Genomic DNA, 18,264 nt, shown 5'->3' with positions numbered 1-18,264 from the left:
TAGGAGAGTACAGGTGAGAAGGAGGAGGATATCAAAGGCCTGGAGGTTTTCCCTGGGTAGTGAACCGTTAGAACTGCATATGAGACATTGAGACCTAGTGCCCAACACTGGGATGATGAATACCTTCTCTGGGTTTGAAAACCAGTAGGACTTACAGGAGGGCTGTAAGAAATCTATACTCCACCCATAAAGAATATGCACATACTGGCTTACTTCCAGGAACAAGGTGGAGGAAGCAGATTGAACATTCATGAGGCTCTGTCTGGTTTTATACAATAGCCCCATCATGCATCCCGGCTCAAGTTGAAAGCCTGCCTCGGCCCCTCTTGATTCATTTCTACTTCCATCTGGGGCAATGGTGCCATTGTCTTGAAGAAGTGGTGTGAGTATACATTTAGAGGGAGTGACACCAGATCAGAATTGACTCTCAGGGTTTCTACTCTAGCACCTTGAAAACACCCTTCCCTGATAGAGCAGTGATTGACAATGAGCATAGAAGAAAACTCAGCTCACACCTGGCTCTGAACTTGCATGAATTTGAGTCTAAAAAGAAAGCAGGGATAAAGACAGGCCTATAAAGTCTTTATACTCAAGGTATTGGCTGCTCTCCAATAGAAAGAATTTCTGCTGAAAACCCTTGAGACTGGTTAATATATATTTTAGGTCTTACATCTCTATTACCTAGCTCAAAGAAGGAATATGGTGTTCCAAATTTATTTAGTAATTGCCTCTAATACTATGACTTTTTTGGATCCCTTCATCTGCCCTTAGATGCTAAGTGAGAACTAAAGTAAGACAGAAGACTGATAAATGTTAGATTTATACAAACTTTACAATCAAACAGTTACAAGGACAACTGGTAGTCATTTTTCAAATTGCACCATTAATTAAGCAAAAGAAGTAATAGAAATCAATGACACCATTAGTGAGTTACCTTGAGGTTTGAGCACTTAAAGAGGCATCAAGGCTCAGGGATTCTATCACTGTCAGCATGTTCTAAAATGCTAATTTCTAAGACATCAGAAGGGAATAGTTGGAAAGCATCCAATTTTTAATGTGGCACCTCAAAAGTTAAGATTTTATAGTCACAGTATATCTCTAAATGATGCCAAGGTGAGTCATTTTTTTGTAATTTTGGAAACTTCAATTAATGGTGTTCTTTTTTATTTATTTTTAATTGAAGTGTTGTTGATTTACAATGTGTTAATTTCTGCTGTACAGCAAAATAATTCAGTTATGCATATATTATATGATTTTTATGTTATTTTCCATTGTGTTTTATCATAGGACATTGAATATAGTTCTCCGTACTATATGATAGGACCTTGTTTATCATCTCCATGTATAATAACTTATGCCCGCTTATCTCAATTTCCCACTCCATCCCTCTCCAGCTCCCTTACCCTTGGCAACCACATGTCTATTCTCCTTGTCCATTGATTTGTTTCTGTTTCAAGATGATTAATTTGTTTCATATTTTAGATACCATAGGTGAGGCTTATCTTCTATTTTATACCGTGGATCTCTGTTGAGAACTATCTATTTAAGAGTAAATTTAGCTTATGTTAATAGGTCAAATGCAACACTAGGTCTGAATGACTGATATATGAATGTTATTAGATAATAAAAAATAATTCATATGATGTAAATAACATTTATACTTAATAATGCACAATATCCACTGAGGCTTTATATTCACATTTTAGAATACAATGTACACTTCCATAGGATTTTTCCCAAGGCTCCCATCACATCCTTATTTCTAAGACTATAAATCATAGGATTTAGTATAGGTGTCAGAATGGTATAGAAGACAGATACTACTTTGTCTTGACTGAAAGTATGAGAAGAGATTGGCCTCATATACATGAAAATAATGGCACTATAATATAAGCTGACAACTGTAAGATGAGATGAGCAAGTAGAAAATGCTTTCTTCCTCCCCTCAGTAGAAGTCATTTGGATGATGGTGACCAGGATGAGTGTGTAAGAAGCAAGGATGACTGAGAATGGAATAAGAAGCAAAATGGTAGTGCTAATGAAAACTCCCGTCTCATAGGTCGAGGTGTCCTCACAGGAGAGATGCAAGACACTGGGAAGTTCACAGTAGAAATGATGTATTTCCCTCAATCCACAAAAGGAGAATCTCATGGTGTAGACAGTGTGCATCAAGGCATTGAAAACACCACTGGCCCATGAGCTAAAAGCCATCTGCTTAAATAGGGACCAGTTCATGAGAAGTGGATAATGTAGAGGCTTGCAGATGGCAACATATCGGTCATAGGACATGAGACCTAAAAGGATGCACTCAGTTCCTCCCAGAGCCAGCCCCAGGAAGATTTGGGTGCCACAGCCAGAAACAGAGATGACTGTTTTATGCAGAAGGTAGTCTGTCATTATCTTGGGTACAATGGCAAGAGTAAAGAGAATGTCAATGAGAGATAGCTGCCAAAGGAAAAAATACATTGGAGTGTGAAGATTGGGATCTATCAGGATCACCAAAATTAAGAGGCTGTTTCCGGTGAGTGTAAAAAGAAATATTATGATGATAAGTGCAAAGAGACACATGTGAGTTGGGGTGTATTGCAGCAAACCCAGAAGAATAAATTCAGTGATTGTGTGGTTCTCCAAATCTGTCATTCTTGAAATATCCATAGGTGTAAAGGGAAAAACATAATATGGAAGTTATTTCTCAATTAATATTGGATTACATAGAATTTAGGCTGCTAAACAATTTACCTAAAGAATTCAGAATAATGATGTAACCAGTTGACCTAAATTGATCAAACTATATTTACCTTGTTTGATTTAGGGATTTATCAAGCAAAGTAAATGGATCATTTTTTGCATTTTAGTATATTTTGGATATAAGTCCTTTGATTCCAAAATAGGTTGAAAAAAAAGGTTGATTTATTAGTGGTTTACAAGCACTTTTGTTCATGGTTCCCCAGTGGAAATCTAGAAATCAGACTGACTTCCTTTATCTCTACAAATTCCCATTTGAACTCTGATACACAGAACAAAAAAAATTATGTAAGCAGGTCTGCTAAAAATGTTCAGCACTGTGAACAACAACATGAAACCCCATAGACTTAAGTTCATATGAGTTCTATATTGGTTAGTAGAAATTAATTGTCTTAAATTAATTTGGAAATTTTTTCTCACTCAAGATATCTAAATTTTTATTTGTATAATGAGCATTTTATATGTAATTTCCCCACACATGCCATTCGTTCTTTGGTCCATTCACTCAACTTTCAAGAAAAAAATGGGGCTATGAAGAATATTCCTGTTGTTATATAACCCTAATGAAAAAGAAATTGCACACTGGACCTTCATGGTAAATGTTGACTTTAGAGATGCTCTGCTCAATAATTTTTCACATAGTAACATGAATCTTTATCTCATCACATGAAATGCTTTATTCAAATATGCATTTGCTCCTCATGCTATACTAAGCCTCTCAAGAACATTCTTTCCAGGAGTTCCCGTCATGGTGCAGTGGTTAGCAAATCAGACTAAGAACCATGAGGTTGTGGGTTCAATCCCTGGCCTTGCTCAGTGCAGTAAGGATCTGGCATTGCCATAAGCTGTGGTGTAGGTCACAGACACAGCTTGGATCCCATGAGGCTACAGCGCTGATTAGACCCCTAGTCTGGGAACCTCCATATGCTGTGGAAGCGGCCCCAGAAAAGGCAAAAAGACAAAAATAAATAAATAAATAAGAACATTCTTTCAAGTAATTGTCTTAATCCTTCTCTTTAAAATTATGGTAAAAAAAAGTTTTGTAAAATCATTAGTTTTTTTATTATTAGTTTTTTTATTATTATTATTTTTTATTATTATTATTAGTTTTTTTATCATTAGTTTTATTATTAAAAGGCAAAAAGACAAAAATAAATAAATAAATAAGAACATTCTTTCAAGTAATTGTCTTAATCCTTCTCTTTAAAATTATGGTAAAAAAAAGTTTTGTAAAATCATTAGTTTTTTTATTATTAGGCCATGCCACCATCTAGTTAAATTAGATTACTATCTCTATTTTATTTTATTTTATTTTATTTTATTTATTTTATTTTATTTTATTTTACTTTTTGGGGCCACATGTGCTGCATATGGATGTTCCCAGGCTAGGTGTCCAATTGGAGCTATAGCTGCTGGCCTACACCACAGCCACAACAATATCAGATCCAAGCTGAGTTTGTGACCTACACCATGGTTCATGGCAATGCCAGATTCTTAAAATGTCTTCCTTTGAATAACCATTATAATGCTATCAAGAGTAGATGGTTATTCTGTGCAAATTATTAACTAACAGAATTTAGTTATTTTTCCTTTATAATACTTTTTTTTTCCTTTGGGGGATGAAAGACTATTGATTTAATATTATTTACTCCAATGAGCAGAGAGTTTGTAAAGTTTGCCAATATTTTGTTCTCCATAATTTGCGTTATTCTTTTTTGTGTCCCTTAGAAAATGTACAGAACCACATTCTGTGCTATTGAGAAATGTTTGCATTAGAAGCATAAATATTAATCATTATAAACATAAGGGAAATATAAATGTAAAGGAAAAATCATTAGTACAGCTTTGGCTTTTTGGTTAGACATATTTGTATTTGTAAACTCACTCAACCAATTATGGGCTGATGATTTGGGGCAAACTTATATCTTGATCCTTGCTTTACTCATTCAAAAAATGGGATTATGATGCCCATCTGTGTGTATATATATGTGTGTGTGTATATATATCTATATATATCTATCATCTATCTACCTATCTATCTATGTATGTATCTATCTATCTATCTATCTTTCTATCTTTCTATCTATCTGTCTAGGTAGAGAATTTCTTTAGGATAATGGATAAAATCAAGACATACATTGATATTCTTACTCTTCTTACCTGTCTTTTTTTAACTCAATAAATTGTATTGTATTTATAGTTGTACAACCATCATCATAACTGAATTTTACAGCATTTCTATCCCAACTTACCTGCCTTTTTACTCACTACAAATTTCTTGAACTTTTAGTATTATTTTCTTTTTCTTTTCTCTCCCTCCCTCATTCTTCTCCCCTCCCCAACTTTTCTTTCTTCCTATTTTTCTTTTCACCTATTTTTCTTTCTCCCTCCTTCTCTTACATTGTGTCTTCAATAGTACTTGTTTGAATTTCAAAATTTATATATTAGGAATACATTTTTAAAGAAGGAAACTTTAAGAAATTAAAATAGGGAGTTCCCATTGTGACTCAGTGGTTAACGAATCCAACTAGGAACCATGAGGTTGCAGGTTCAATCCCTGCCCTTGCTCAGTGGGGTAAGGATCCGGCATTGCCATAAGCTGTGGTGTATGCTGCAGATGGTGTATGTTGCAGACGTGGTTCGGATCCCACATTGCTGTGGCTCTGGCATAGGCTGGAGGCTACAGCTCTGATTTGACTCCTAGCCTGGGAACCTCCATATGCCATGGGAGCAGCCCTAGAAAAGGCAAAAAGACAAAAAAAAAGAAATTAAAATAGACATAATTCTTATCCTTCCTTCCTCACATGGTATGAGAAAAATGTAATAAGAAAACTTGAAAATGTTATTTATTTATATATTGAATGCCCAGGTATTCAATATATAAATAATTGATACTAGTATTCAATACCTGAGTAGCAAATTTTAGCCACTGTAAATGGCAGACATGGTATGTTGATATTATGAATTACTAATATTGATTATAGTATTAATCTAAGTAAAATATAGAAGCGATATTCTACAAAGTACATGTAAGAATTTCAAATGGATTGTGTTTCAATAATATAGAACATTGAAAAATAATATTCAAACAAAAGGCCAAATATGCTAATAGAAAGAACCTGTAGTAATTTTCTTTCATAAAGTTGTTTAAAATGGAAAATATATATTGTGTTAGATGATCATTTGTTATTGTGTTTCATAAAATATTTTTAATGGGAATTTTGATGTAACAACCACATTCATGATCAATTTTCCATAGCCAAGATGTTATCACTGTATCATTATTTTGAAGAAATTGCCCGTTACACAAATGCAAAATGTAAAAAGCTGAAAAATTAAAGAAACCATAGACATAAGGCTGAATTTATTCCTTCCCTGGTATTTTGATAATACAATTAAATTATTATTTTGGTAGTATTTTATAGATACAGTCAATTTAGAAAAATGCTTTGTCCTTGGAACGAAATTACATTACCTGCAAGATCTTAGAAGTACTATTACATTCTCTCAAATTTAAGCAGTAGAATATTCCTACTCATGAATTTGAAATATATTCATAAATATCCCTTTTTATAGCTACTTACCTTTCTATTGATTAATGGTCTGGTCACAAAAAGTAGGAAACTAAACAAACACAACATTGGCCCCCTTCATTTGATTATAAGTGGAATGGTTAGGTAAAAGAAATAGAGATTCCTGTAAATAAGGAATATTTCTACATTATTTTGCTTGTATAAAACATCAGGAAATAAACACTAAACAAAGTCATTTAAACCTGAGGATGTGTAAACGTGGGCATTTTACTGTCCCTTGAGTATAGCACCATTTTGAACTATCTCCAGTGAGATTTTCATCATAGAAGAAGAATTTAGTTGAAGGAAATGCCTTATTAGACATGACTGTAAAATGTTAATAAGTCCCTCAAGCCCTCATGTTCCTATGAGAAAGAGGAGGAAATTATGGAACATAATATGAATTAGATAAAATATGAGAGAACAGAATATGTTTGCAATTATTAATATAATAATTTGCATTTTTTAGCTATCATCTAACAGTGACTAATGTAAAAATATATCTGTGTTCATCTATAGTTTCATCAATAATATACAGTTATAAGAATAAATGTACTAGACAGCCCATGAATTTTGTTAACTAAAGGGGCATAAATATATCATACAGTCAATTATAGAGATACATTTTAATTTTCATAAAGTTTAAACATATAATAGGCATTTGATTAGTCTATATGAATCAAAGTGTATTCTAGATATCTTTTTTTTTAGGGCCACAACCTTGGCATATGGTGTTCCCAGACTAGGGTTCAAATCAGAGCTATAGCTGCTGACTTTTAAGTATTAAACAATGTGAGGAAAAGTGTTTTGGGATGATTGTATTTCATTATGAGCACTCTCAGTGTCATGCAATTTGATAATTATTCATTTAAAATTTATTTTGTAAATAATTTAAAATTAAATTCAAGTGTATATGATAATTATGGATTGATATTTGATCTTTCAGATATTGAATATGATTTAATTTAGCAGATTAACAATGTAGTAATTTAATTTTCATTTTTTCTTTACTTTTATTAGTTTCCATTTCATTCTAGACATGGGTCATACATATGGCTGGAGAAATATGAAAATAACATCACCAGGCTTCATGTCTGTAATTTACAGTGCTTACAATATGCTACTCAAGTATTTATAACAATAGTAAGGAACATATTTATTAGAATTTTCCAACAAACACTTGACAAAATTGGACAGGATTTTGTTGAAAATGTGTTCTTCATATAATCATGAATAATGAGATTACTATTATAAATCAAACTGTCACTTTACAACCTTGGGACTGGCCTTGAGTTCTATTAAATTTGGCTTAAAAAGTCCAAATTTCTGTGGCTCACAATGTGGGAATACCTCTCACCAGAATCACCTATTGGGTTTGAATCAAGTGCACCTCAGCTCCATATCTTCATTCCTGTTCTCTGTGTTGAGAACTGAATAGTCACTAAAATTTGTTTTAAATTTATGTTTAGGCACTTAAATTTATGTTTGGATGAGGAATATTTCACTTTAATTCATACACTACTTGCCAGAGCAAGCCACACAGTAAAGCATGTATTAAAAAGAGTTGGGAAATATCCCATTGCTCAGGGTGTAAACAGGGCAATATTCTCTCTTGATAACAAGTGTAAGAATTGTACCATATAAATTGTTTAATAGCATTCCATATATGGTTTTAAATTAAAGAAAAGCTATGACATCATACCGTAGAGTGCATATTTATTAGTAAAAGAGGAGCAGTAATTCCTGAAGAACACATGAAACACACACACACACCTTTTATGAAGTGAAAAATGAAAAAAAAGTCTATTAATCTTAACCAAATCTACATTAAATTCAAAATAAAACATTGTTAACACTTCTTTTTTTTTGTTTTTTTTGGGGGGGTTGTTTGTATTTTCTAGGGCTGCACCCATGACATGGGGAGATTCCCAGGCTAGGGGTCTAATCAGAGCTGTAGTTGTAGGCCTTCGCCAGAGCCACAGCAACACAGGATCCGAGCCACGTCTGCGACCTACACCACAGCTCATGGCAACGCCAGATCCTTATCCCACTGATCGAGGCCAGGTATCAAACCAGCAATCTCAAAGTTCCTAGTTGGATTCATTAACCACTGAGCCAGGACAGGAACTCCAAAACATTGTTAACACTTCTAATCAATGTTATGATCCAAAAATTAAGTGTCAGATAATGTGCATTTTACTCAGCATTTTCCTAGAAAGAGTAGTCATGAATACCTTGGTAAATATCCCTACAAATAAAAAATATATACTTAATTTTGAAAAACAAGCAAAAAGCAATATCACATATGATATAATTAATCCTGAACATGATTTGACTCAACTGAAAAATCAAAGAATGCTCAGAAAGTGTTGTGGACACATAATATAGAAAAGTAAATGGCCTTAAACAGTAAAAACTCATCTTTACAAAATCACAAATGTAAGAAAATTTACACATTTCTGAAATATAAATTCACCAATAAAATTAGAATATTAACATAAGAATGAATTTCCCCTACACTTATTTTAAGGGTGAGTAAAGTTACCATTTTCTAGATGGCAACATATAGGAGTATAAAATAGAACATTTTGTTTACATCTTCCACTTAGATTCCACATAAGTGATATCATATGGTATTTGTCTTTCTCTTTCTGAATTCACTTAGTATGAGAATATCTAGTTGCATCCATGCTCCTATGAATGGGATAATTTTGTCCTTTTTGTGAATGAGTAGTGTTCCATTGCATATATGTAACATGATTTTTTTTTTGCTTCTTTTTAGGGCCACACCTGAACATATGGAAGTTTCCAGGCTAGGGGTAAAATTGGAGTTGCAGCTGCCAGCCTACACTGCAGCCACAGCAATGTGGGATCTGAGCTGCAACTGTGACCTGCACCATAGCTCATGGCAATGTTGGATCCTTAATCCACTAAGTGAAGCCATTTATCTAACCTACATCCTCATGGATACTAGTCAGGTTCATTACCACTGACACACAATGGGAACTCCTGCAACACATTTTCTTAATCCAGTAATCTGTTAATGAACACTTAGGTTGTTTCCATGTCTTGGATATTGTAAATAGTGTTACAGTGAACATATGTGTGAATATATCTTTTTGAATATTTGTTTAATCTGGATATATGCCCAGGAGTGACACTGCTGGATCATATGGTAGTTATATATTTAGTTTTCTGAGGAACTTCCATACTCTTTCCATAGCAGTTGTACCAATTTACAGGCCCATGAACAGCATGGGAAAGGTCCCTTTTCTCCACACCCTCTCTAGCAATTGTTATTTGTTGACTTGGCAATGATGGCCATTCTGACCAGTGTGAGGTGGTACCACATTGTAGTTTTCATTTGCACTTCTGTAATAATTAGTGATTCTGAGCATTTTTTCATGTGCCTGTTGGCCATCCATATCTTCTTCAGAGATATGTCTATTCAAGACTTCTGTCCATTTTTCAACTGGCTTGTTTATTGTTGTTTTTGTTGAGTTGTGTGGCCTATTTTTGAGATTAGGCCCTTGTCTGTTGCATTGCTTGAAAAGATTATCTTCCATTCTGTATATTGTCTTTTTGTTTTTTAAAATGGTTTACTTTGCTGAGAAAAATCTTTTGAGTTTAATTAGGTCCCATTGACTTATTTTTGTTTTAAAAGTAAACCCTGTATATCACAGCCTTGCATGTGTAAATCCTTCTATAAATATTTCTAACAATATGGGTCCTTTAAAACATAATTATTATGATAAAGTCTAAAACAAGTAATATTTCTTAATATCACAGCATACTATATGTTAAAATTTCAATGATTATCATATACAAATTTACATAAGCAAATATGTAAAAATCAGAATACAAAAGATGCCGACATGTTTAATTTAACAAGTGTTTTGTGTCACTTTTAATCTACATTGTATAGCTTAATTAAAAAGTTATATGTTAAAGCAACAGAGTCAGTTTTTTTTTTTGGTAGAATAACATAACATATACATATACATATTTTTTATGGAACATGAAACTTCATCCCCTGTCTGTGAATTATTCTAAATACTATAAGAAGAAAACTGCAATCATGAATTTACTGTTCTATGTCAAAATACACTATAAAATGCTGCTGTGAATGGAAGACTATCATCCCCACTGAAATAAGAAACAAAGAGGAAGTTGACCAGAATGTAGAGCCCTGGAATTGACATATGTAAATTCAGTATGAAAGAAAGGAAGTTTAAAAGAAAGAGTGATGGTATTATGTTGTTGACAAGCATAAGCAGGAAAATTGAAGAGACAATTGGGAAAAAAAGAAATTCAGATTCTACAACTCACATCAAATTCCAAAATTAATGCCCTGTGTGTTAAATACCAAAATTTATATGATAAAATATTATAGGTATAGATAAAATACAAAGATTGTTTTTATTTATTTTTTTATTTTCTATAAGAGGGAGAATGGTGGCCCTTGTTTAGCCTTACACTAAAAAAACTACATAAAATACAATTTACCATATTTCACAAAATGAAGTGTGAAAAGTTTGGTGGTGCAATTGGCAGGTATGATATACATTCAAGTAAATACATCAATTTATCAAAAAATTACTTGAATCATTATTTTAACAAACATTTTTTCAGTAATTTGTATATAGAGGAACATATGCTAAGAACAAGAAAGCACACATATACAGGGTAAAATTATTTTTTTATTAAATGTTTATAATTGTACTTGTTTTAAGTACAAAAAAATGGAATGTTTTTAATTGTACTTATTAGCCTCAATATGCAGGGGTCTGGGTTTGTGGCTTGCTCTTAAAATAATGTATTTTTCATTTACATTTCAAATTGTATATTTTGTATAAACCCATGCTGATTGAACCAGGCTTCTGACTTTTTATAAAGGGAATCCATAAATATATGATTTTCAGAAATCATAAATATCAGAGCAGAAATAAATGAGATAGAAATTAAGAAAACAATAGAAAAGATCAATAAAACTAAAAGCTTGTTCTTTGAAAAGATTAGCAAAATTGATATCCCTTTAGCCAGATTCATGAAGAAAAAAAAAGAGTGGATTAAAATCAACAAAATTAGAAATGAAATAGGAGAAATCACAACTGATATCACTGATATACAACAGACACAGAAGACTACCACAGATAACTGTATGCCAATAAAATGGACCACCTAGAAGAAATGACAAAAGAATTATAGGTAAAATCTTCAAAGACCGAATGAGGAAGATATAGAAAATATGAATAGACAAATCACAAGAATTGAAATTGAAATCATGATTAAAGAACTTCCCACCTCCAAAATAAGTCTAGGATCTGAAGACTTCACAGGCAAATTCCATCAAATATTAAGAGAAGAGTTAACACCTATTCTTCTGAAACTCCTACAAAAAATTGCAGCAAAAGGAGTTCTCATTGTGATACAGTGGAAATGATTCTGACTAGTATTCATGATAATGTAGATTTGATCCCTGGCCTAGCTCAGTGGGTTAAGAATCTGGCATTGCCATGAGCTGTGGTGTGGGTCACAGACATGGCTCAGATCATGCATTGCTGTGGCTGTGGTATAGGCAGGCAGCTGTAGCTGCGATTTGACCTCTAGCTTGGGAACTTCCATATGCCACAGGTCATGCCCTAAAAACAAACAAACAAAAAATTGCAGAGGAAGGAACCCTCCCCAGTTTATTTTGTGAGGCTAAAATTATGCTGATACCAAAACTAAAGACAGCACAAAAAAAAAAAAAAAGAGAGAGAAAACTACAGGCCAATATCACTGATGAACATAGATGCAAACATACTCATCAATCTATTAGCAAACCAAATCAAGCAGTACATTAAAAGTATCATACACCATGATCAAATGGGATTTATCCCAGGGATATAAAGATTGTTCAATACATGCCAAACAATAAGTGTGATACACCACATCAACAAACTGAAAAATAAAAATCATATGATTGTCTCAATAGATACTGAAAAATCTTTTGAAAAATCCAACACCTATTTCTGGCAAAATCTCTCTTAAAAGTGGGCATAGAAGGAATCTATATCAGCATAATGCCCTTCTTCACAGAACTAAATAGAAAAAAAAAATTTGTATGGAAGCATGAAAGATTGCCCATAGACAAAGGAATCTTGAGAAAGCAAAAGGAAGCTGGAGGAATCAGTATCCTTACTTCAGACCATGCTACAGGTATGGTCATCAAAACAGTATGGTACTGGCAGAAAAACAGAAATATAGATCAATGGAACAAGATAGAAAGCTCAGAAATAAATCAAAGCACCTATGGTCAAATAATCTACAAACAAGGAGTCAAGAATGTACAATGGAGAAAAGACAATCTCTCCACTAAGTTTTGCTGGGAAACCTGGACAGCTACATGTAAAATAAAGAAATTAATACACCTTCTAAGATCATACATAAAATAAACTCAAAATGGATTAAATACCTAAATGTTAGACCAGATACTATAAAACTCCTAGAGGCAAGCATAAGCAGAACACTCTGACATAAACTGCAGCAATATCTTTTCCAATCCACCTTCTAGACCAATGACAATAAAGACAGAAGTAAACAAAAGGGCATAATTGAACTTAAAAGCTTTTGCAAACAAAAGGAAACTATTAACAAAATTAAAAGACTAGCAAATGGAGTTCCTGTCATGGCTCAGTGGTTAACGAATCCAACTAGGAACAATGAGGTTGCAGGTTCAATCCCTGGCCTTGCTCAGTGGGTTAAGGATCTGGTGTTGTCATAAGCTGTGGTGTAGATTGCAGACATGACTTGGATCTGGCATTGCTGTGGCTCTGGTGTAGGCCAGCGGCTATAGCTCTGATTAGACATCTAGCTTTGGAACCTCCATATGTCATAGGAGTGGCCCTAGAAAAGGCTAAAAGACAAAAAAAATAAATAAAATAAAAAAATAAAAGACTAGCAAATGAAAAAAAATTCTTTGGAAATTAAATAACAATCAAGGAATTAATCTCCAATATACAAACAACTCATAGAGATTTATATTAAAAAAAGCAACGAAATTTTAAAAATGGGCTGAATATCTAAAAAGACATTTCTTCAAAGAATAGCCAAAAGCCAAAAGCACATGAGGGGAAGCTCAATATCACTAATTATTAGAAAATTGCATTTTTGCCCACATCCATTTTCTTTTCTCTACACATACACTCTTCCTCACCATTTCTAAGGACATTGAGGTCTCCCGCTCTCTAAGATTTTTAGGTTAAATTTTCTTTCCATTGATTCTTCCTTGCTCTCCTTAGACATCTCTTCCTTGCTTCTCTTCCTACTCAGAACTAGACATCTCTATCAGGATATCACGTTTGCTTTATAGTGTCACTGTTTGTGCTTAGTTGTACTCTCTGCACATTGAACATAACCTATACACTCCTTCTTAACCTGGTCCCTGAATTCGCCCCGTGGTCCATATCAAACTCAGTTCCACTTTACCAGTTACCCACTACCCAGTACAGGATATTCTTGTTGAATCTTTTCACATCTAACACACAAGCCTGATTGGTGCCTTAGAGGCAACAAGCAACCTTCTCCTCAACTGGCCTTTGCATATGCCTTTCAAGTGTCTGCTTCAATATCACTTCTTCCAGAGTAATTGAGGGATATGAAGTCATGCCTCACCCTAGGCATTTGCTTAAACATAGCTGAGGGTCTACAGGGACATGGGGAACAGGTGGTTTGAAAGGAGCAAGGAAAAGCAGCTACCTTCTTCTTGTTTCTCTGCTTGTGGCTTGTGGGAAAGAAAACAGCCACTTTTGATAAGGTGAAATGGGAAACTGTTCTCTGGTACAACCTAAGAAGGAAGCAAAAGAAACATGATGAAATAGTTCCTGTCTAGGGAGTAGGGCCACTGAGAAAGACAAGGTTTTCCTCCAGGAGAAGCAGAACAGCAATTGTGTCATAGTGATGAGGGGATAGTCTATATAAGCATTGCCTGTACAAAGTAAGATTAAACATTTGATAAAAAGGGGAAAACTGCCTTCTCTGCCCCTTTTCATACCACTCATTTTTAGGCATATTTTATTTTTATTCTTAAGGGGTTGAGAGTCCACTGTCTGTTAATGTGTCTGTGTCTGACCTATCCATTACACTAGGCAGAAGCTATAGAACAGGCCACCTGGTGGACCTCACTTTCAGCAGTGGAGGAGGTGAAGGATATTCATTATATACATACCCAGTTCAGTGAAAATAGTTAATCTTCAAGGGAATTGAATAGAAACTGAGATGTCAGAAAATATGCAGTAATAACAAATAACTCTATATATTTCTATTTAAAAAAATCCAAATATTTCCAAGAACACAATGTATTGATATCAGTAAATAACCAAATTTTATTTGCTTTAGAAGCATCTATTTTATTTGTGTTTTTGTTTTTGTTTTTTTATAGTCAGAATGAATCATTCACAAAGGACGATATACAAATAGGCAATATTCTAATGCAAAAAGTCTGCAGCATCATTACACATCAAGGAAATACAAATCAAATCCAAATTAGTTACCACATTAAATATAAGACAAAATGAAAAAAAGATTAGGAATACTAACAATTGCTGCCAATTTGCAGCAACCCTCTTCACGTGCTTTGCTGTTGGGAGTTTAAAATCGAACATCCACTTTGAAAACAGATTATTTAAAAGTGATTCATGAATCTACAAAAAAGTTAAAACACATGATCACAGACAAAAAAAGGTTAATAGCAGCTTTAGTAATAACATACCAGACTGAATATAGCTCAGATGTCTGTCAGCAATATGGTACATAAATAAATGTTGACAGACACCAACAAGAAAGCTCTACTTAGCAATGAAAACAACAACAACAACAAACTATTGACAGATTAAAAAAAAATTCATAAGAATCTTTAAAAACATTAAGTTGAGAGAAAGACATAAGATACAAGAAAAATACTAACTATGTTTTCACTGATATGAAGTATTAGATTAGTTTAAACTACTAGATAGAAAAATCAGAGCAGTGTTTGTCTCTGGGTTAAAGAATTTCATTGAAAAATATTATAAAGGACATTTCTGTTCTGGTGATAGTTTTCTCTCTAGCTACTGGGTGTAAGTTACAAGTTCATATGGTATTGAAACTTATTGAAATTCACCTTTCAAATATGAGTATTCCAGTGTATAAAAATTATACCTCTATTAAAAATCATCAACAAACTTCAACATTGTTTGACTACTTTGTTCATTCTTTGAACAAATAATTATTGTGAAGTTTGTTATGGAAAAATTTTAATAAGGATTTGTCATTAACATATTTTTAACAATCCACTGTCTGATTTGTTGATGACAGCTAAATAAATTATACCAAAGTATGGAGGTCCATATGCATTCCAAATAAAATAGAAATAACATATAGAGATTTAATGAGTATATAATCTGTCCCATAGAAATCTTGCACAATCATTTTGTGCAGCCTTGAACTTTGGAGCAAATGAAAAGACAACCTAGAGAATGGGAGAAAATATTTGCAAAGGAAGTGACTCACAAGGGATTAATCTCCAAAATTTATAAATACATTTTGCAGCTCAATACCAAAAAACCAAACAACCCCACCAAAAAATAGGCAGAAGATCTAAACAGACAAATCAATGTAATCTTAATCATGATTTAAAGCAGCACACTGATCAATACATTTTCTCAGAGCTCCCTTGACCTCACTGTTCCTCAGACTGTAGATGAGGGGGTTCAGCACTGGGGTGAAAATCGTATAGAATGCTGACACAATCTTATCATGGTTTGCTGATCTGTAGGATTTGGGTCTCATGTAGGTAAATATGGCAGCTCCAAAAAAGAGCCCTACGACAGATAGATGAGAGGAGCAGGTGGCAAAAGCCTTCTTGCGGGCATTTTTAGAATGCATCTGGAGAACAGTAGAAAGGATAAGACTGTAAGAAATCAGGATGAGGGAAATGGGGACCAAGAGCATTAACACACAGCAGACATACATGGCATACTCAAAGAGGGATGTGTCAGCACAAGCCAAACGTACCAGAGAGGGAGCCTCACAAAAGAAATGATCAACCTCATGTGAATTGCAGTATGAGAAGGTCAGGGTAGCAGCAGCCTGCATGAGTCCATCAGCTGCACCCAGGAACCAAGACCCCAAAATCATTCTCAGGCATAATGGCCAAGTCATGAGGACTGGGTATCTCAGTGGATGGCAAATAGCGACATAGCGGTCATAAGACATGGCTGCTAAAAGGAAGCACTCGCCCCCTTCCAAAGTGAGGAAGAAAAAGATCTGCAACCCACAGCCAGCAGGGGAGATGGAATTTCTGGTTGTCAAGAAGTCAGCAGCCATTTTGGGCACAACTGTGGAAACCAGCATCATGTCCATGAGGGAGAGTTGGCTCAGTAGGAAGTACATGGGCCTGTGAAGCTGGGGGTCCAGGAGAATCAGGAGAAGCATGAGGGCATTGCCCACTAAGGAGGTGAAGGCAGTTGTCAGAACCATCACAAAGAGAAATAGATGTGGTCCTGTGTGGTTAAAGAGTCCTAGGAGAATGAAATCTGAAGTGAGATTCCAGTTTTCCATGATTTCAAATAAGAATTACACTGCAAATGGAGAAATAGATGAGGATTACAGATACATCACATACCAAAATTTATTGAAATAAAAAAATACAATACTTTCTCTTGTCATCAATTAATCTGGGAAAGTGTTTTTACTTTTCAGACAAGAGTGCTTATATTCTTAGGCCTAGGAAGTGAAAGAACTGAGTATATAGATGGAAACTTAACTTAATGTGGAGATTTTAGGGCCTAGTTTAGCTTTGCCAAATTCTAATTTGAAAGCAATAATGGTCTTCTTAGAATATTTTACTCTGCTGTAACCCAATTATACAAAAAGTAAATTTCCATTAACTGTAAAAGGCATTTTCTGCAGGGAGAAATTTTCCCTTTAAATTTAGAGGAACTTGATCTTTATGAGGTAAAGAAGGAAAAATAGAACTCCTTACTTCTTCTCACAGCCACAGAGATAAATTAATTTATTCCTCCATCCCAAGAAGACCTAAGTTCTTAAAGGCATTTTTATCTCTTATCTTCTGGAGCCAAACTATTCTAGCTTGTATAAACACAACCATAACTGCAAAGATAAGGGTAGTAATACAGTTTCAAAGACAGAGTGTGATTCAATTAAGTTACATAGCAGGAGTCCACTTTTTCCATGGTCATTTCCCTTTACCCTATTTTTTTTTTGCATCCATCCCATAGTAGACTGTCAGTTGAGAAGGAGAACAACAATGCAAAAGCCTTACTCAATCCTTAATTCCATTTCTTGAGAATCATCTTTGTACTGGCAACATTCTACTGGCAAGTTTTAGTTGGTTGTTTTAAAGTTAGGAATCATGGAAATACACTTCCTTCTTGTCAAATGTATTTCCAGTTTGCCAAAACTTAGTGATCTGTACACCTCATATCTCTAATATGCAGTCTGAACCACTAGTAACTATATGCAATTCCTAATTATAGGCCCGAAAAACCCCAAACCTTCCTAAGTTATTTCTTTGACTTGAGACTTTCTTATTTTCCACTATTTCTATTAATTTTATTGTTAAAAATTGATAGAACTTTAAACTTGTTTAAAAATCAATAGGTAACAGTAGTAAATAAGTTAGTAGTGTGTTTGGCAGATTTCTTAAGTGTACTATCAATATAGTGACAGTAGTTATTTTCATATTGTTGTGCTTATATCACCAATATCAATCACCAGACTCTTCATCTTCTCAGACTAAAACTGCCTTTTTTCCCCCCTCCCATTAAACAGTAATTCCTCATTCTCCTCAGTCCATGGCAACCACCATTCTACTTTATATCTCTATAAATTTGACTATTCTATGACTATGAGATAAGTGAAATCACACAGTATTACTTTTTTTTCTTTCCTTTCTGTTTTATTT

General features: G+C 34.0%; 2 protein-coding genes across 2 annotated transcripts; both read right to left on the bottom strand.

The window, feature by feature from the left end:
• Positions 1-1,695: 1,695 nt before the first annotated feature.
• On the bottom strand, positions 1,696-2,640 carry LOC125124572 (olfactory receptor 2AJ1-like). Its single transcript, XM_047774640.1, has one exon. The coding sequence runs from the start codon at positions 2,638-2,640 to the stop codon at positions 1,696-1,698; it is 945 nt and encodes a 314-aa protein (XP_047630596.1).
• A 13,319-nt stretch (positions 2,641-15,959) lies between these two features.
• LOC125124204 (olfactory receptor 2T8-like) lies at positions 15,960-16,901 on the bottom strand. The gene has a single exon (XM_047774352.1). The coding sequence runs from the start codon at positions 16,896-16,898 to the stop codon at positions 15,960-15,962; it is 939 nt and encodes a 312-aa protein (XP_047630308.1). The 5' UTR covers positions 16,899-16,901.
• Between the last annotated feature and the right edge of the window lie 1,363 nt (positions 16,902-18,264).

Source organism: Phacochoerus africanus, chromosome 4, assembly GCF_016906955.1.
Source record: "Phacochoerus africanus isolate WHEZ1 chromosome 4, ROS_Pafr_v1, whole genome shotgun sequence".
NCBI lineage: Eukaryota > Metazoa > Chordata > Mammalia > Artiodactyla > Suidae > Phacochoerus > Phacochoerus africanus.
The sequence above is the reverse complement of the archived record's forward strand: the minus strand, read 5'-3'. Positions and strand labels throughout refer to the sequence as shown.